This window comes from Mandrillus leucophaeus, unplaced genomic scaffold, assembly GCF_000951045.1.
Source record: "Mandrillus leucophaeus isolate KB7577 unplaced genomic scaffold, Mleu.le_1.0 Scaffold265, whole genome shotgun sequence".
In the NCBI taxonomy this organism is placed as follows: Eukaryota; Metazoa; Chordata; class Mammalia; order Primates; family Cercopithecidae; genus Mandrillus; species Mandrillus leucophaeus.
In genome coordinates this window covers 1,393,375-1,414,967 of record NW_012102754.1, presented here as the reverse complement: position 1 = coordinate 1,414,967, position 21,593 = coordinate 1,393,375, and the positions used below count along the sequence as shown (strand labels likewise).

The 21,593-nt window shown below is 37.0% G+C and overlaps 1 protein-coding gene across 2 annotated transcripts in view; it reads right to left on the bottom strand.

Moving 5' to 3' along the window:
* Window positions 1-21,593, bottom strand: part of ULK4 (unc-51 like kinase 4) — a 780,596-nt gene that overhangs the window by 482,438 nt on the left and 276,565 nt on the right. For both annotated transcript variants that reach the window (XM_011984288.1, XM_011984289.1), the window contains 2 exons: window positions 11,935-11,986; window positions 11,737-11,831 (listed from right to left, as the gene is read on the bottom strand). In XM_011984288.1, the coding sequence (XP_011839678.1) occupies window positions 11,737-11,831; window positions 11,935-11,986 (147 nt within the window). The remainder of the gene's footprint in view (window positions 1-11,736; window positions 11,832-11,934; window positions 11,987-21,593) is intronic.

The following is a 21,593-nucleotide window of genomic DNA, read 5'->3' as shown; positions in this document are numbered from 1 at the left end:
ACGTTATGCACATGTACGGTAGAACTTAAAGTATAATAAAAATAAATAAATAAATAAATAAATAAATTTAACCAAAAAAAAAAAAGAAAATGATGTCTTTATGTATACAGATATTTTATTCATTCAATATGCAAAATTATTGTTCCTAAAATAACAGAAAAATTATAAGAAAAATACTGTGTGTGAGCACAATTTCTCTGAAGCATGTTTAACTTACATTTGTACAGCATGAGGACTATTGTATTATATACTGGAAATTTGCTAAGAGGATTGATTACTGGCAATCTTATAAAACACACAAAAGGAAATGTAACTATGTAAGATAAAAAGTGTGTTAATTTGCTTGACTGTAGTACTCCCATTACTATGTATATGTATATCAAAACATCATGTTATAGACCTCAAATATATACAATAAAAATTGTCAATTGATATATTTACATTATTATTAACAAGTATAAATTTCATAGTACCTTGTTGGTATTTCTTAAATTGTATTTGTTATTTTAAAATTATTGCTATTGAGGCCAGGTACAGTGGCTCACGCCTGTAATCCCAGCATTTTGGTAGGCCGAGGCAGGTGGATCACCTAAGATTGGGAGTTCAAGACCAGTCTGACCAACATGGAGAAACCCCATTTCTACTAAAAAGACACAATTAGCTGGGCATGGTGGCGCATGCCTCTAATCCCAGCTACTCAGGAGGCTGAGGCAGGAGAATCACTTGAACCCGTGAGACGGAGGTTGCAGTGAGCCAAGATCATGCCACTGTACTCCAGCCTGGGCAACAAGAGCGAAACTCCGCCCCCCAAAAAAATGAATAAATAAATAAATAAAATAAAATATTGTTACTGAAATAAAAACTCAGACCATAAAAAATCAATCAATCAATCAATCAATCAATCTTCTTTCCAATATGAAATAGCTATAAAAATGTTAAGGAATTCCCACGGTTATGTTAGGTTGGTAACACACTATTGGGAAGACTGTGTCGAAACAGGCATTCTCATACATTTCTGGTGAGACAGAAAAATGGTAAAAGCTGACATAAGGGATTCTGGCAGTATCTAACAAAAGCACAAGTGCATTTACTCTTTGATCCCAAAATCACCCTTCTAGTGATTAAACTGGTAAATCACAATTTACCCCGAAGATATTCCTACAACAATAGGAAACTAAATATGAACAAGATTATTTATTGCTTATAATTACAAATATTAAGCAACTACCTAGTGGGCCAAACATTGGTGGAATACTAAACTTGTTTTAATAAAGAGTGAGAAAAATCTCTAAGAACTGATATGGAGTAATTTCTAACACTCATTATTAAAGGAAAAGGCAAAATGCAAAAGAACGTATATAGTATGTTACTTATGGTATAAGAAGGAAAAATAAGAAAACATATACTCTCTTTACAGAAAGAAATATTAAAAGGACAAATCAGAAAACAATGAAGTTGTTTATCTACAAGGGTAAGGAGAGTATGATGGAATGGCAACGGAGTAGAAGGGATATATATTTCAGGGAAGGGAGTGGCACTGCTCTGAATATATCTTTTTCCATAGTTTTGACTTTTTTGGAAGCACATCCATGTTCTACTTATTTTAAAATTAAAAGCAACAAAAGAGGAAGGAGAAAAAGAAAACCTAAAATTGAAAGCGAACAGAGACAAATCAACCGTACTTCAAAAGAATATTATAACCACACCAAAAGTGGGGAAGGGAGCTAATCCAAGTACCTTATGAACACAGTATTGACTATATACTCCCAGTATTGCTTGGAGATGAGAAGAGGTTGGGAAGGCAAGGAATTCAGCAAACAAATCGTGACCTCATTTGGTTTGTTTTGGTATTGGTTTCAGTGAAGCAATTCCATAACAATTTTAAATGTATTACAGGATTAAGCAAACAAGAAAATGTGCTGATGCTGCTGAAGCCAAAACTTCTACAAAGGAACACACAAATATAGAACGGGCAAAGGCAAGAAAGAACTGTGTAGGAGACTGGATACAAAGATAGCATTGTGAACTCATGATTTCAAATATATATGTGTGTACATATAGGCACATGTATGTAAGTACATACAGCTGTCCCTCAGTATCCACAGGGCACTGGCTCCAGGGAGAGAACAATGTGTCAACACGTAATTGAGTAGGGGCATCGTAGGGGCTGTTATGGAGGGAGGTATAGAAAGCTATGGACCCCAGAGCAGGGAGGGACATACTCTGTTGGGTGGGTAGAGGGGAGTCTCACAGAAATTACTTTTGAACAGGGCTTAGAGAGAAAAGGAGGAGGAGATAGGGCAGACAATCTGATTTGGGGGATGAGAAGTTTAGGTTCACACAAGGAATGCTGAGTATAGTTGGGCCTCAGTATCTGAGACAGATTGGTTCCAGGATCCCTTTCCCTATACCAAAATCCAGGAATCCTTAAGTCCTTTATATAAAATGGCATTAGTATTTGCATATAAACTACACACAACCTCCCATATACCTTCAATCATCTCTAGGTGACTTATAATATCTAATGCAATGTAAGTACCAGCTAATAGTTGTTATACTCTATTTTTTAAATATGTATTATTTTTTATTGTTGTATTATCACTTTTCATTTTTTTTCAAATATGTTTTATCTGCTGTTGGTTGAATCCAAGGATGTGGAACCTGTGAATATGGAGGGCCAAACCATCTGTGACTATATGGTATGTATGTGTGTTCATATGCATATGTGTTAGTCTACTCAGGCTGCTATAACAAATGCCTTAGACTGGCTAATTTAATAATAGAAATGTGTTTCTCACAGTTTAGCAGGCTGGGAAGTCCAAGATCATGGTGCCAGCAGGTTCAATGTCTGGTGAGGGCTGCTTCCAAGAGGGCATCCTTTAGCTGTGTCTTCACATGGCAGAAGTAGTACAAAGGCCAAAACAACTCCCTCAAGTTCTTTAAAAGGACACAAATTCCATTCATGAGAAGGGAACCCTCATGATCTAATCATCTTCTGAAGGCCCCACCTCTTAATACTATGACATTGGGGATTAAGTTTCAATATATGAAGTTTGAGGACACATTCAGACCATCACAATGCATATACATGCATATATTTCCTAACTGCTTCTTGGAAGGGCTAGAAGCTAAGATGTCCCAGAAGAGAAGAGCACACTTAGTGCCCCATCTTGGTCTCTAATGCCATTTCCCAGTAAAGAAAACCAGGACTCCTCAGAGAAATGACTAACTTCATAGCCAGGGAAGAGTAGTAACAAACTGAGGAAAAAATATTTTGTTGTAACATAAAATAAGGCAGCATTCAAAAAAGAATAGGGTATGTCACAAAGACACTTGAAAGAAGCCAACTTGAAAGGGCTTGCACTAGCCAAATCTGGAAAATATCAGGACCAAAATAATATAGTAATGAAGTCATTGATAAAAATAGGAATCTGTGGTAGACTGAATGAGGCCTCGCCAAAGACGGCCATGTCCTGATTTCCAGAACCTTCAAATTTGTTATTTACATAGCAAAAGGGAACTTGCAGATGAGGTTAAGGACTCTGAGAGGAGACAGTATCTTGGATTATTCAGGCGGGTCCAATATAACAATAAGGGTCCTTAAAGGGTGACAGGATGGTCAGAGTCAGAGAAGATGTAACAATAAACGCAGAGGTTAGAGAGAGATTTGAAGATGCTGCTCTGATGGCTTTGAAGATGGAAGAAGGGGCCACAAGCCTAAGAATCCAGGTGGCCTCGAGAAGCTGGAAAAGTCAAGGAAGCAGACCCTTCCCTTAGAGTCTCTGGAAGGAACACAGCCATGCTGACACCTTCATTGTAGCCCTAAAATTCATTTCAAGCTTCTGACTCTCCAGAACTGTAAGATAACAAATTTGTGTTGTTTTAAACCAGTAAATTTGTGGTGATTTGCTACAGCAGCAATAGAAAACTAATACAGAATATGAATCCACACCAATAAAAGATAGGTAGAGATGCTTATTCACATCAGTTAACTTTAAATATATATATACACAGTCATGCATGGCATAATGACGCTTTGGTCAGCAACAGAGCACATGTATGATGACGGTGCCATAAGATTATAATGGAGCTGAAAAATTCCTATTGCTTACTGACAACGTCTTGACGATCCTGATCTTGTGTAATCCTAGACTAATAGTGTGTGTTTTTGTCTTCATTTTTAATAAAAAAGTTTAGAAAGGAAAAAAATTTTAATTAAAAATTTCAAAAATAGAAAAAACTTATCAAATATTTTTGTACAACAGAACAATGTGTGTTTTAAAATCAGTGTTATTACAAAAGAGTCAAAAAGTTTTTAGAAGTTTATAAAGTAAAAATGTGATAGTAAGATACAGAGAATTTGATACTAAAGAAAGAAAAATACATTTTTTTTCTACAGGCATGCACCACTATGCCCAGTTAATTGTTTTTTAAATTTTTTGTAGGTATATAGTCTCACTATGTTGCCCAGGTTGGTCTTTGAACTCCTGGCCTCAAGTGGTTCGCCTGCCTCAGTCTCCCAAAGTGCTAAGATTACAAGTGAAGGTGTGAGCCTCTGTGCCCGACCAAAAAATATTTTTTAATAAATTTAGTGTAGCTTAAGTGAACAGTGTTGATAATGTCTGCAGTAGTGTATAGTAATGTCCTAGGCCTTCAGATTCACTCACCACTCACTAATGACTCACCCAAAGCAACTCCAGTCCTGCAAGCTCCATTCACAGTAAGCATCCTATAAAGGTGTAACATTTATCTTTATACGGTATTTTCACCACACCTTTTCCTGGTATACTTACCATTTGTTACAATCACCTACAATATTCAGTGCAGTAACATGCTGTACAGGTTTGTAGTCTAGGTGTGTAATGGGCTACACCACTGAGGTTGGTGTAAGTACATTCTATGATGTTTGCACAACAAAAAAAAAAAATCACCAAATAAGGCATTTTTCAGACTGCATCTCCATCTTTAAGCAAGGCATGACTGTATATACAAGTTGAGCATTCCTAATCCAAAAATCTAAAAACTGAAATGCTCTAAAATTTGAAACTTTTTTTTGTCTTTTTTAGAAATGGGGTTATGGCTACATTGCCCAAGCTGGCCTTGAACTCCTAGGCTCAAGTTATTCTCCCACCTCAGCCTCCCAAGTAGCTGCGACTACAGGAGCTCACCACCATGCCCAGCTTGAAACTTTTTGAGCACCAACATGACACTCAGAGGCAATGCTCATTAGAGTATTTCAGATTTTCAGATTAGGGATGTTCAACCAATAAGGATAATGCAAATATTCCAAAAATGCAAATATTTGAAAATCCCCAAAACATCCAAAATCTAAAGCACTTCTGGTCCCAAGTGTTTCAGATAAGGGATAATCAACCTGTATATAGGCTTACCTTTACCAAGTTCTAAACCTTTTTTCATATTTATGTAAATTTTTAATTCACAAATAAGATATATACATAAAGATGTACTTATCCTAAGTATACAATTCAGATAATTTTCACAACATGAACATACTCATGTAAGTAGCACCTAGATGAAGGAACAGGATATTATGAAGACCCCTTTGTCACCTACCAGTCACCACCCAAGGGTCACCACTATCATGACTTGGAATAGTTTTGTCTATTCTTAATTTTTTTGCAAGTGGAATCATGGTATTTTGTATTTGTTAACTTTAGCACAACATTAAATTTGTAAGATTTATCCATGTCGTTAAGTGTAACTGAAGGTCATTTGTTTTCTCTGTGGAAGAGCATTCCATCATTTGACTATACCATAATGTACTCATCCACAGACTATTGATGGGAATTCGGATGGTTTCCAGTTTGGAGCTATGAGCATTCTTAGTTCATTTCTATTGAATATATATTTAGAAGTAAAATTGCTGAGTCACAGTATATGCATATGTTCAGCTTTAGTAGCTACTGCCCAACAGTTTTTCAGAGTAGTTGTACCAACGTACACTCTCACTGAGTATAGTGTTTCTGGGTTCCATGTGCTCTACATCACCACCAACACTAAGTATTAACTCAAATAACTGGTTTAAAGCTAGATTATTCATTATTTATTAGCCTCCAGCCTTTCTCTGAAAAATTTACAAAAGGATAGGTTTTTCATTAAAAAGTATTAAGGCTTAGCTTACTTTCTAAAGTTAAAAAGAAATATATTTTAATCAAATTATGTATATTGCAGCCAGAACTTTCTAATAAAGAAGTCATCTTTATTTTCCCTTTGCTATTAATAATATTTTCCAAAACCACCATGAGTAGGGAACAAATTCTCTGTACAAAACAAATCATGTGGCTTTCTCACTGTCCTATAGGCCAGATTGATGATTTCAACTCTAAGGAGCTAAATGGTCTGAAACTCTGGGAAAAATCTGAATTAACTGCTTGTGCTCAGCAAGAATCAAATGCATTTAGCCACTTCCATACAATATAGTATTGATCAGCAGCCTTGAACATCATGTGTGCTAACATTTCAAACAGCAGTATGTTCCCTGGGGTGTTGGATCTTCATCTTCATGTATTCTAGTCATGCTCAAAAAGAGGTAATTAGAAAATTTCTCATGAGTTATAGCATTAAAAAATATTTTTATGAAGCCAGTAAGTTGCAATAATACCTCTATCATAATAGATGCTGTAGTTACAATAATTAGTATGCTTGCATTTCATGATTAGAAAATAAACTAATTTCTATTTAAATGCAAAATAGATATTTATAAATACTGGATCTTAACAAATTAGCCATAAAGTTACTGCTCATTAGGCAAAAGAATTAATAAGCAACATCTCAGCAAGTCATATCTTATCTGATGACTTGGAATTCATTGCTATGACAATGACCATGACAAACAGGTTCCTAGTTATGGTGGGTACTGTTACGTGGATTAACATTCTTACAGAAAACAATGAAAACTGCCAGATAAAATATAAAGACCCTAAACTCTAAGCTCTGAAAACAGGGGGAGCTTTCAGACTAGTTTCTGAATGAAAACCTGAGGCAGAGAGTTGAGACCATGAGAGCATGGAGCTGACTGCCCAGGAGGCATTTAGCAACAACATAAACACAGGTATCAGTGGGACCCCTGCACTCAGATCCTCCTAGCATACAGAGTTTTATGAGTCACCTTACACAGAAACGGACACCTGCAAAGAGGAAATTATACTCTCAAAGTAAGGAAAAACTAGATTCATTCACCAACCCCTCACACACATTCACACTCCTGAAAATTGAGGAGGCTGCCCTGAGAAGTTACGATCTCAGACCTACATTGTCAGGCATTTGCACACTGGGTACAAATGATGCTGATCTGAGGTACTGTCCTAACTGGCAGATCCCTTAGGTGCCTGGCAGAAGGAAACATGTTATGGAGGAAGGAACATCCATACTTGACTTCAGGGAATGCCCTCTAATGGATTTCAGGAACAATGACCAACAAGGATAAACAATACTCAGGTCTCCAAGAAAACAGGAAGATTTGGGCATGAACAAGATGTAACAGACACCACAGACAAAAGATGACTTTCATTGTCTTCTGATACGAAAGACTGAATAACAAACATGAATAAATAAGTCACACACTAGAAAATACAGGGAACAGGACATTATAAAAAGCAATACAGATTTGGGAAAAAAAAAAAAGACAAGCAGAATTTCTAGCAATGATAGACTTCTACAAATGAAAAATAACCAAAATTAGAAACTCAACTGCTATATGTGGCAGCAGAAGGGGCACAGTAGAAGACAGGGAAAAAAAAGAAATAAAATTATTCAGAATATTAACTCTAAAAAAGAAAAAGCTGGAATACACAAAAAGTAAGAGTTAGAAAGTACAGTGAGAAAGTTTAATGAGTATGTGATCTGAATTGCTGAAGGAGATAGAACGAGAGAGAGAATAAGCAGAGATAATGGCAGAAAGTCTTCCAGACTGATGAAAAAGGAAATCCACAGATTCAAGAAGCACAGAGAATCCTCAAAAGAATAAGTAAAAAAAGAAATTTATATTTTGTTACATCATAGTGAATCTACAGAAAACCAAATCTACACCACCTCCCCGCAAAACGTTTTAGAAGGGCCGAAGGAACAAAAAGAGAGATTTCCTTCCGAGGAAAAACTTGAGATTAATCACCAACCTATCAATAGCAACAATTCAGAACGTAAGATAATGAAATAATATCTGTGCAGTGCTGAAAAATAATACCAAAAACAACTACCAAGCTGAAATTTAATACTCAGCAAAATATCACTCAAGGAAGAATGACTTTATCAGATAGTTTGCCACCAGCATACGTAAGCTAAAGGAAACTATAAAGGATGTACTTCAGTCAGAAATAAGTGAAGACAAGAGTGAAAACTAAGAAGAAAAGAAGCATAAAAAAGTAGTAAATATGTGAATAAAGGTAAATGAACATTAACTATATTAAAGTAGTGATGATAAAGTCTGGTGGATATTTAAAAGAGAGAAACAAAACAAGACAGACTTGAAAATCCCAGACAACAATAATATATATATCATGAGGGGACTAAGTGGAGTTAAGTAGGCTAAGGTCTGTATATTACTAATAGAAAAGAAAGTTTATTTTTAAGTTTAGCTTTTAATACATTAATATGTATAATGTAAATTTTAGAGTAACCAGTAAAAGAATAGGAGGAGAATATATCAATACCAACCTTATATAGGGAAAAAAAAAATGAAAAATAAAATGTCAATAAAACAAGAGAGTAGAAGTAGGTAAGAAGAAAATAATGTATGACAAAGTTTGAAAGAATATAGTAGAATGAATCCAAACAGACCAACAATTACAGTGTGTAAATGGAGTACATTCTGTAGTTAGAAGTAAAAAATTGGCCAAATTAATTTTTTAATTTTTTAAATATTTATTTATTTATTTTGAGACCCAGTCTCGCTCTGTCGCCCAGGCTGGAGTGCAGTGGTGTGATCTCAGCTCACTGCAACCTCCGCCTCCCAGATTCAAGCGATCCTCCTGCCTCAGTCTGCAGACTAGCTGGGATTACAGGTACATGCCACCACATCCAGTCAATTTTCGCATTTTTAGTAGAGATGGGGTTTCACTACATTGGCCAGGCTGGTCTTGAACTCCCAACCTCATGTGATCTGCCTGCCTCGGCCTCCCAAAGTGCTGGGATTACAGGCATGAGTCACCACGCCTGGCCTGGACAAATTAATTTTAAAATATTATATGATGTTTATATTACATAGCTCTAAAACATAAAAATAGATGTTTGAAGGAAAAGAATGAAAAAATATATAGAAGGCAAATATTAATGAAAAGAAAGTTTGCATGATTATGTTAGAATGGGACAAAGAGTAAGGCAAAAAACATTCCTACATATAAAGAGGGCCACTTCACAACCATACAAGGCTGACTTCATAAGACGACATAAGTTGAAATTTGCATACACCTAATAACATGGCCTCAACATACATAAAACAAAAATTGTCAGAACTACCAGAAGAAACAAATTCATAATAGTTATAGGAGATTTATACACATCTCTTTCAGTAATTTATAGAAAAAGCAGGCCAAAATTAGTAAGTTGTTTTTTTGTTTGTTTTTTTTTTTTTTGAGACAGAGTCTCGCTTTGTCACCAGCCTGGAGTGCAGTGGCGCAATCTCGGCTCACTGCAACCTCCGCCTCCCAGGTTCAAGCGATTCTTCTGCCTCAGTCTCCCGAGTAGCAGGGACTACAGGCATGCACCACCATGCCCAGCTAATTTTTGTATTTTTAGTAGAGATGTGGTTTCACCATGTTGGCCAGGATGGTCTTGACCTCCTGACCTCAAGTGATCTGCCCGCCTCAGCCTCCCAAAATACTGGGATTATAGGCATAAGCCACCACGCCCAGCCAAGGATAAGATCTGAATAACTAATAAACTTACTTGATGATCATATATTGAATACTGCACAGAACAGCTGCAAAATATGTATTTTTTTCAAACATACAGAGTATCTATAAAAAATAACCTCATAATGGGCTATAAACCAAGACTTGATGAATTTCAACATATTAAAGTCACCCAGACTACATTCTCTAACTTCAAAGCAGTTAAACTAGAAATCAGTATACAAAGATAAATATAATGTATCCATATGACATTTAAATACATATATATTAATAATCCATGAGTCAATGAAGAAGAATATAAAATATTTTAACTAAAAGACTAAAATTATATATACCAAAACTTGTGGGATGATGCTAAAGCAGTAATTAAACATAATCTGAAATGCATAAATTAGAAAAGAAATATGAAAAATTAACAAGCTAAATATTTACCCCAAAAAGTTAGAAAAAGAATACAAAATAGACCCAAAGAAAAAGGAAATAAGAATAATTACAACAATCAAAGAACAAAGAAACAGAAGCAATTAGCAAAATGAAACAATGACATTCTAAACCATGTTTTATAAATTCAAATTTCTAAATCTGTCTATAATAAAAACCCAAAGTGAAACTGAGCTAATTCCAAGATGTTAGAAGCCACAGACTACAGTATTTAAGTGAAGGATTTAATGCACACACACACACACACAACAAGTTAACTGTGTTTGAAGGGTGCGGGCAGAGGGTAGAGAAATATGTGAGGAAACAAACTGAAGAATTCAGTTCTACAATGGTATCTATGTGACCATGAAGGTGTCAAAATTAACTTTTTCTTTATCTTTTTTAAGTACAGTTTTGATTTCTAACATTACTTTTATTCACCGTCATTACAGGCAATTCACAACTCATGATTGAGTACTATCTAAAATGTTGCCTACAGGGTTAGTTGTTGGAAATGTGAAAAATATTTTCACATCAAACTCTTTGCTGGGTTATGCTTCGGATGCCCACATAATTTGTTATCTAAAAGCAGTCACTATTGCTTGGGTCAAATGCTAAATGGGACAGAACACTGGAAACAGGCATGAGTTGGGGTGTAAGAAACACATCCTCCCTATACCAAATCACCAGTGCTTCAGTGAAAGGGGCAGGGGTAGGAGATGGGAAAGTTAAGGAGGGAAGGATGGAACCATGTGAATGTTCCACAGCAGCTTCTAGGGAAAGGCACTGCCGGGCAAAACCTGATACTGCTCCTTGTGCCATAAGCTAGTTGTCTTCTTCACTGGCTCCTCTTCTGGGGGCCTTTCTGCAGAAAGAAAAGGAGGGAGGATTTCCTCCTCCTAAAGTCAACATGCAGCTCACCTAAGGATCCTTCAAAGGCACAGTTTCTCAAATGGGAGCAATTTTGCCACCCAGAGGACATTTGTCAATGTGTAGAGACAATTTTTGTTGTCATAACTGAAGGGAGATGGAGTGGGGCTACCAGCATCTCCTGAGTAGAGGCCAGGGTCTCTGCTAAACATCCCAGAATGCACAGGACAGCAACATAACAAAGAATTGTCCCTCCCAAAATGCCTTTAGTGCCAAGGTTGAGAAACCTTGCTCTGAAGGTTTGTACTACCAGTTAAAACAAATACTCAGGCAAGAAGAAAGTAAGCTGAGGGATAGCTGTGGACCAAGAAGGAAAGAGAATAATAAAGAAAAATGCCAAGAAAGTCAACAAAGGGAAGGGATTTCCTATGTTCATCCTGCCAAGGTAGGGAGGTTCTGAAGGGTTATTTCATGTGAGGAACACACATGAGCCAAGCACTGTAAACAAGGTCTCTTTATATACAGAATTACCAAGTAAATTTAAAAGGAGCGTTTTTCAAAAGCTGTCAGAACTGACCGTGCAGCGATAGTCTTTCAGTAAAACAGGATACTGTATTATTGCTTCAAAAGCTGACAACGTGATCTTGATAAATTCTTCTGATGCTGTCAGTCCTAGAAATACAGTTAATTATTATAGGTGTTTACTTACATGTTCTAAATCACAGTATCAAAGTACCTCAAACAAAGACATAAAAATGTTCCATGGTCTACTCACCTATGGCTCCATCTACGTTCGTTTCTCCTGAGTCTATAGATTTAATATGACTCTGAAAAAAATAAAATTTTTAATAGTTTCAAAGTAACTCTGAAATAAAATATAGGTAGTTTACATTTTGCCCAAAACTGTATCTATTGTTCTTAATAACTCAGACAGTATTAAATACTCTACACATATTATAAATACTATTATAGTTATGAAAGTATATTAAATAATATACATAAATTATAAACTATAATCTGTGTGTGTGTGTGTGAGAGAGAGAGAGAGAGAGACAGCGTTTTGCTCTTGTTGCCCAGGGGGAGAGCAATGGTGCAATCTCAGCTCGCCCAAACCTCTGCCTTCCAGGTTCAAGCAATTCTCCCGCCTCAGCCTCCCGAGTAGCTGGGATTAGAGGCATAAGCCACCACACCTGGCTAATTTTGTATTTTTAGTAGAGACGGGGTTTCTCCAAGTTGGTCACGCTGGTCTCAGACTCCCGACCTCAGGTGATCCACCTGCCTCGGCCTCCCAAAGAATCATTTTTAAATATACAAATCACTATCAACAAGATTTAATGTTGGAATAAAGTCAATGTTAATATAAGCACTTGCAAAAGTGAGAATAATACAACTGATATATAACTATGTCCATTAATACGCCACAATTACTCGCTCGCCATATCAGAAGTGAGTTAGAATGGCACCTAACCAGGGAAAACAGTCATCTCAAAGGAAGGTCAATCAAGCCTTAGCTACCCTGAGTACAAACTTTGTCAAGACAGCAGTTTCGCTCTCAAGGCCTGTCTTCAAATTTCACCCCTGTTTTGAGTTCCTCCTAGATACTTCTTATTCCAACCCCCTTATCTGTGCTCCCATGCACCATGCTAGTGCCTCCTTTGCAGGATGACTCCCATTGCTGTTTGAGAGGAAGGCCTTAGTAGCTCGGCTGTGAGCTCTCTGAGGCCTCAGTTCCCTGGATGAATGAGCTTCCCAGTCCCTGGCTGAATGCTCTGGACAGAAAAGGTACTCCATGACAATGAAACAATCACTGTCATGCTAGGCAGAGCACCCATGTTACTGACTGCAAGAACACTGCAACAGAGTTCTTGCCCCTAGGAAACAAAATAATACGTATATATTATTTTATATGTGGTAACAAATAGCAAAAAAAATATAAGATGACCTTGAAACTGAAAAGCAACTATGTATAAACAATTAGCCCACAGTAGAAATTGGTCTACTATGCTCAAGTGGTATGTGTCAAAAATATCTAATATAGGCCAGGTGCAGTGGCTCACGCCTGTAATCCCAGCACTTTGGGAGGCCAAGGCAGGCAGATTACTTGAGGTCAGGGGTTCGAGACCAGCCTGGCCAACATGGTGAAACCCCATCTCAATTAAAAATACAAAAATTAGCCGGGCATGGTGGCACATGCCTGTAATCCCAGCTACTTGGGAGGTTGAGGCAGTAGAATTGCTTGAGCCTGGGAGGCGGAGGTTGCAGTGAGCCGAGATCATGCCACCGCACTCCAGCCAGGCCAACAGAGCAAGACTCTGTTCCCCCCAAAAAAAAAAAGAAATCTAATATAATAGAATCTATGTAACATATACAAAAGAACATAGGTATACATTTTGCATTACAAAGAAAACCCTTAAACCCACTACTCAAGTTAAGAACTAAGACATTCCCAATTGGTTGCATAAACTCCCCATCCCATCTGCCTACCTAACTTCCAGAGGTAACCACTATCATGTATTTATCATTTTCTTGGATTTCTTAAAATAGTTTTAACACATATACACGTATCCCTAAATAGTATATTGCTTATTTTTGAGTCTTACTGAAATTTTACCAAACTATATATAGTTCATACAAACAGGATAGTAGCCATTAAAATGTTAGAAAACGTAAGACCTGAAACTGCAAAACAACTAGAGAGAAATAAAGGGGTAAACCTCCATGACATTGGTCTGGGCAATAATTTTTTTAGATCGAATCCAAAAACACAAGCAACAAAAGCAAAAACAGACAAATAGGATTACATCAACATAAAAAGCTTCTGCACAGTCAAGGAAACAACAGAGTGAAGAGACAACTTACGGAATGGGAAAAAATATTTGTAAACCACGTATCTATAAGGGGTGAATATCCAAAATACATAAGGAACTCAACTCAACAGTAAGAAAACAGATAACCCAATGTTTTCAAATGGTCAGGCCAGGTGAAGTAGCTAAGACCTGTAACCCCAGCACTGTGAGAGGCCAAGGCAGGAGGATAATCTGAGGCCAGGAGTTTGAGACCAGCTTGGGCAACATAGCAAGACCGTCTCTACAGAAAAATAAAAAATTAGCCAGGCGTGGTGGCATGAACCTGTAGCCTTAGCTACTCGGAGGCTGAGGTGGAGGATCACTTGAGCCCAGGAGATCAAGGATGCAGTGGGCTATGATGGTATCCCTGCACTCCAGCCTGGGTGACAAGGCAAGACCTTGTCTCAAAAAAAAAAAAAAAAAAAAGTCAAAGGATTGAATAGACATTACTCAAAAGAAAATATACAAATGATCAATAGGTACATGGAAAAAATGATCAATATCACTAACCAGGGAAAGGAAAATTAAAACTATAATGAGATATCACTTCGCATCTATAAGAATGGCTATTATCAAAAAGATAAAAGATAACAAGGACTGGTGAGGATGTATAGGAAAGGGAACTCTTGCACACTGTTGATGGGAATATAAACTAGTACAGCCATCATGAAAAATATTATGAAGATTCTTCAAAAAATTTAAAAATATAAGTACCACATGATTAAAAAATCCAACTACTGAAATAAATACATGCATACATACATATACATATATACATATATTTCCAAAGGAAATAAAATCAGTATGTTGAAGAAATATCTGCACTCCCATGTTCACTGCAGCTTTCTTCACAATAGCCAAGATACAGAATCAACTCAACTGTCCACCAACAGATGAATGGATTTTTTAAATGTGGCAAATATACATAATGGAATTTTTTTAGAAAGGAAATCCTGTCATTTGCAGCAATATGGATAAACCTAGAGGACATTATGTTAAGTGAAATGAGCCAGGCACAGAAAGACAAACATCATGTGGTCTCACTTACAGGTGGGAATTAAAAAAGTTGAACTCAGAAGTAGAGAAGAGATGGTGGTTACCAGGGACTGGGGGTAGGGGGAAGACATTGGTCAAAGGATACAAAATTTTGATTATATAGAAGGAATAAGGTATCGAGATCTAATGTACATGGTGAGTACCGTTAATAAAAATGTAGTCTTAAAAATTGGTAATAGTAGATTTCAGGTTTTCTCACCACAAAAACAAATATGTGAGGTAATAGATATGTTTATTAGCTCAATTTAGCCATTTCACAATGTATACATATTTCAGAACAATCTGCTGTACACAATAAATATATACAATTCTTATTCATCAATTTAAAATTAAATTGTAAAATGTTTTTAAAAAGAATGTTTTAAAGTTATGGGAAAATACTTAAATGCAACTTAAGTTTTCTAAAGGATTTGGAATACGAATCTGTGGATACAGAAGGTCTCAATCATATGTATTTGTATATGTCACATATATGTTATAGATACATAGATAATTGTTTCTACAATACAAATGCATCTATATGAATGGAAAACCTAAGAAAACAACAATATGTTAACAATGGTTGTCTCCTAGTGTAGAGTTACAGATAATTTTATTTTCTTCAAATTTCACTACACTTGTCTACATTTTCTTTAATAAGCATGAATTATAATTTAAATAAATAAGCATAAATTACCTTTAAAATAAGAAAAACACCTTAAAGACATTTATTGTCTAGGTTATAAAGAAATCAGAAAGCCTAAAAAATGCAAGCCCTTTAAAAGGTGAAAACAGAGAATATCTTCAATTCTTTTTTTGGTCTACAAATAAACAAAATGGACTTTAAATTGGAGTTTTGTTTTGTTTTGTTTTTTGTTTGTATTTTTGGAGACGGAGTCTTGCTCTGTCACTAGGCTGGAGTGCAGTGGCGTGATCTCGGCTCACTGCAACCCCTGCCTCCCGGGTTCAAGCGATTCGTCTGCCTCAGCCTTCCGAGAAGCTGGGACTATAGGCACATGCCACCAGCTAACTTTTGTATTTTTAGTAGAGATGGGGTTTCACTCACTTTTGTATTTTTAGTAGAGATGGGTTTTCACCATGTTGGCCAGGATGGTCTCAATCTCATGACTGAGCCCGCCCCTGGCCTCCCAAAGTGCTAGGATTACAGGCGTGAGCCACCATGCCCAGCCGAGTTAATTTTTAAAAGCAGCAATGTATGCTTTTCATGATAATTTTGTTAAAAGCATTTCACATAATTCCAAAATGGGCACATAACTTTTATCGAATAAAATACAAATTTGATGTTGAATAAAAAACTCACAGAGAGAGATCTTTTGACTTCAACAAAACTATGTAAATATCTATGGATTACTAAGTAAAGAAAGACGACACAGAGCAGAGTATGTAACAACAATCCCTTCTGCGCAATTCTCTTAAAAATATACACATAATACACAAATGCTAGTGATGTGAACAATAATTTTTGAGGAAGAGATCACAGGAAAGGACAAGCATTGTTTCCTTTGGGAACCTGGGGAGGCATGCTTCACTGCCTTTTCTGCCTTTCTCTTCCCTTACGACTTTCTAACCACTCGCATGTACTGGCTTTTTCGTGTGTGTGTGTGTGTGTGTGTATATATATGTGTGTATATATATATGAATATGTATATATATATGAATATATATGAATGTATATATAAATAAAGCTTATCTAAATGCTGAAATTGTTTATTAAGTAATTATTTAATATGAAGAATTATGGGCTTCTTTTAACTTATTTCCTACCTTATACTTCCCCTTTTTAATTTTTTTTTAAATTCCTACTAAATATTTCATTCATTTACCAATTTCAATATCCTTTGATATATTTCTTCCTTCTCATTCTCAGTGTAATAGGGAGTAACGAGGTGAGAGTGAGAACGGAGTAGGAGGCATTGGAGATTCAAAGAGAAGGGAAGATATAAATAGTCATCAGCTGATGTGAATTTTAAGAGAGACTTGTTATCTGTACTATTTCCCCTCTACCTGCCCCCCCTAGCCATATTTAGCCACTCAAAGCAGGGTTAGGGTAGGTAGAAACTTAAATTTAACTAGTACTAAGATTTGCCAGAGAGCCGGACATGGTGGCTCACACCTGTAATCCCAGCACTTTGGGAGGTTGAGGCAGGCAGATCACTTGAGGTCAGGAGCTCAAGACCAGCCTGGCCAACAGGGTGAAACCTCATCTCTACAAAAAATACAAAAATCAGCCATGAGTGGTGGCACACGCCTGTAATCCCAGCTACTTGGGAGGCTGAGGATTGAGATTTGCTGGAACCCATGAAACAGAGGTTGCAGTCAGCCAAGATCACTCCACTGCACCAGCCTGGGAGACAGAGGTAGACTCTGTCTCAAAAAAAAAAAAAAGATTGTGACTACTGCTGGACCAGGCACTCTAGGTGGAATAAAGCGAAAGTGAAAAAGCAGAGCCCTGGCAGGGCAGGATGGTGAGCGGAAAGCAGGTAGGAACAATTAAGTCTCAAAGAAGCTGAAGGGCTGTGGGAGTTGGGGAGGAGAGGAAATGAGCTGAAAATCAGGGGTGGTGGACCAACAAGGGGATGCTGACAGTAAGGTCAAGTGTTTGACAATGGGAGCAGGCAGCTGATGGGAAGACAGACAAGCTCTTGAGGAGAGAAGCAGCCAGGGAGCCGCAAGGCTGAGGCACTGGAAGGATCCTCCAGAGGGATATCAAATTCCCCACCAATAATGCAGGAGCGGCAAGGAAAGGCTCATGGTGAGCCAAGTGCTAAAGGAATGCTGAGGAATGAGAGCCAATGACCCAGAAATCTGCAGATGACCACAACACAGGGGGTGACACAATATCTTCTCATGGCGCAAACTTCAAAAGATGGGAGTTTCAGCAAGGGCGCAAAAAAGACCACCCATCCTGAGCTAGGTCCGCTGGCTAGAGGGTGTGGAGCAGTGTGTGCCAGTGCTCTCAGTATCATTCAGTGATCCCCAACAGGGGCTGCAAAAAAGCTCCTACAGCAAACTGGGATACAAATTCATGATATGTTAAAAGAAAAAAGACGAGAATATCTAGGTGGCAACAAATAAGTAAATATATACTATCATATTTTCAAAAATACAAGAGTGCACTATCTCTGGCTTTTCTGCAGCTGAAGCCAATATCCATCAATAAATCAGCATTCCTTTACATAAAAATCTACAGAGGGCAGTAAGTATAATCTTTCAGTTATTTTTTGCAGAAAATTATAACCACCACAAGCCATCATACTTTTATAAACTAATGAGGCCAGAACTTAAACACAACAAAGTCTGCTTCCTCTGCTCATTAATCAAATGCATTTTCAAAAGGACATAAGAAATACAGTGAATGTTAGGTTAATACACATCATTAGCTCTTGAAAATATTTCCTTAATCTACTACTTCCTGCTTCCCAGCCCAATTCAATGGAGGCCCAAAAGAAGCATGGTATTCACCACAGAACTTCCCCAGAGACTAGACTGCTGAAACCTGGAGAGGGAGCTGAGTAAGACGACAGGCTGCTTCTGCCAATAAGAAGTGAAAATAGCAATTATCAGCTGGGTAGTTCTCTTTTTCCAGGAGTCTTTCAAAGCTTGATAATAGTTTAAAATTACTCTGCTGAATTGTTTCCAAATGCTAGTCTCTTTAAAATGTAAGACGACCAAAACTTCATTTTCCATGGGGGAAAAAATGTACAAAAAAGTAATTCTTGTATTTATGCCTCCATATATAAGAAGTATCCTGAAGTTTTGTACCAAAAAAAAAAAAAAAGTCTGTAGGACAAATATGCAAACCATGCCCTAGTGTCATTATAATACAGAAGTCAATGAGAAGCACAGTTCCAATACCCTCTTCTCCAGTCTGCTCCTTAAGAACCCCTCTAATGCATAGAGATCACACCAACCCTGGCTGCTATCTCCACACCCACACCAAGGCAGGTCAGCAGCTCGTGAAGAGTTGCCTCAGGGGAAGCCAAAAGTTCTTGGCGTGCTGCCACTGGATACAGCTTCTAAAAGTGGACTAAGCTTGAATACCCCAATTAAGTCATATCTTTAAAATATAAAAGGACAATATCCCTGCCATAAGACAATAGCTACTCCATGAGATACATTTTGAGAAATACTGAAAATAATATTTATCTCCAGATGTACCAGTAAGTCTTTCAAAACACAATGCTGGGAGAGGTGGCTCATGCCTATAATCCCAGCACTTTGGGAGGCCAAGGTGGGTGGATCACTTGAGTCCAGGAGTTCAACACCAGCTCAGGCAAGATGGTGAAACCTCATCTCTTCAAAAAATTTTTTAAAATTAACCAGGCATGGTGGCACACACCTGTAGTTCCAGCTACATCTGAGGCTGAGGAGGGAGGATTGCTTGAGCCTGGGAGGCAGAGGTTGCAGTGAGCCTGATTGTGCCACTGCACTCAGCCTGAGACAGAGAAAGACCCTGTCTCAAAAAAAGAAAAAAAGTGAAAAAAAAAAAAAAATTCCACAATACTAAGTATGTAAATATGAATGGACTACTTCCCTATGTCACCAGAACCAAATAAGCACTATGCTCTGGACAATTTCACATAATCGTTCTGTGGACTGGGCTGCAGAACGTTCATAACTGTGCATCCCCACCACTATCACGAAAAAAAAAATAAAATAAAATTTAAAAAGCCCTCTCAAATAGTTTAGAAAGGCTTTGCCTAAAAAAAATTTAAAAATTATTTTAAAGTAGAAAACTCAAAGGGTTTTAATATGCTAATTTGCAATGTAAATTTCTAAGGGTCTGTAGAAGAATGTTGGATGAGTAGACTAGACCTTATAGCATCAGTAAGGCACTGTAACTCGAGTAACATTTTTGCTATCTTCTGGAAAAATTATGAATTAATTCACAGAAGCAACATTCAATTCTCAACAGTTCACAATAACGTGCACAAGAACTATATGGATAACTAAAACCAGGTCCTGAATTTTAGTCAGTAATTCTCTCCCTTTACTAGTATTTCATCAGTGCCATCAACACTGAGTATACAAAAGGTGACCACACAGTTAAGGCCAACCAACGAACACAATAAGAAAAATAATTCAAGAATTCTGGGACTGGCCATGATTCAAACTAGGAAAATAGACTGAAGAGAGGCAAAAGACTTTCATTTTACTTCCCTAAACTTCCTCTAATTGGGTGAGACTATCAAGAAAAAACTGCTAAAATTTTTTTAATATCTTCATGATCTCTAAACCAGCCAAGTTATTTTCCATTTCCTAAAAGTGCCTGTATTGAAAAGACCCAACAGAATACCCATAGAAAAGTCTTTATGGACACACTCAGTGTGGCCTCCTCCCTTGTCTCTGAACACAGAATTACAAGGAGCAGATGAGTTCTCCCCAGTATACATAGAATTTCTGAAAGTCCATAAAGACTTTTCTGTTGGAAAATCTTGGTAGTTCCTTAAAAACCTAAAGCATACTCAGTTAATGTAGGCAGAAGAAAATATTACACATGAAAAAAAAAGAGAGAGGGAGAAAGAATACAAGACAACTATACCTATCCCAAACAAACACTGTGCCAAAATAATCCAAGGTGGGTTACCATGACAAAATTACTAATTTCAGGCATCAATGTGCCAGTGCAATGGAATTGTAAATGAAAAAATCATAGTCATGCTAAAATGATGCCTATGTTACACTTAAAAACAGGTAAAAAGATGGTGGTAAATAAAAATTCTCATAATTTGCAAATTCATAAATGTGGTAACAAAATTATAGACTTTCTGGAATTCAAGATTCAAAGTACTCAAATGATAAAAATTTGAAATTGAGCTCAAAAGGACCTTTACTGCATTGTTTCCTAAAAATCAGCAACCGCCACTCAACATTTATATTTACAAACATCATGCTTCACCCTATAATGAACTTTCTAGAAAACCATATTCTCACTTGTGTGTGGCACTCTTTTTTAAAATAAAATTCCAAACTAACAATAAAATTGAGATGCTGACCTCATTTTAACTAGTTACCTCTATGGCATTTTGAAAATCTCTGTTCAGCTTATTATTAATATCAAAGTCAGACTGGAAAACCTCTGTGACAAATGTTTTAGCTTTCCCTCTGTATGACTACTCATTTTATCAACCATATATACTGTAACTACTACTGGCAAGGGAAAAAGATAACATAATTCACGAGCTAAACAACAAGACAATTTTTGTGAGCAAAAACAGAAGTGAACGATAATACAATGATTTTTCATTTCTACTTGTATCCTCAAAATTAAAGAAAAAGCTAAACTGAGCTTAACATAGAGAAATACCATCATAAGAAGAGACGCTGTAGGGGCTGGGGCAGAAGAATCGCTTGAACCCAGGAGGCGGAGGTTGCAGTGAGCCAAGATCGCACCACTGCACTCCAGCCTGGGCAACAGAGTGAGACTCTGTTTAAAAAAAAAAAAAAAGAGAGACACTGCACATGATTGGACAATATAAGCTTAAGTAGAGAGTAATGATAATATATTCCCAGCATTCCATTTTCACCAGTT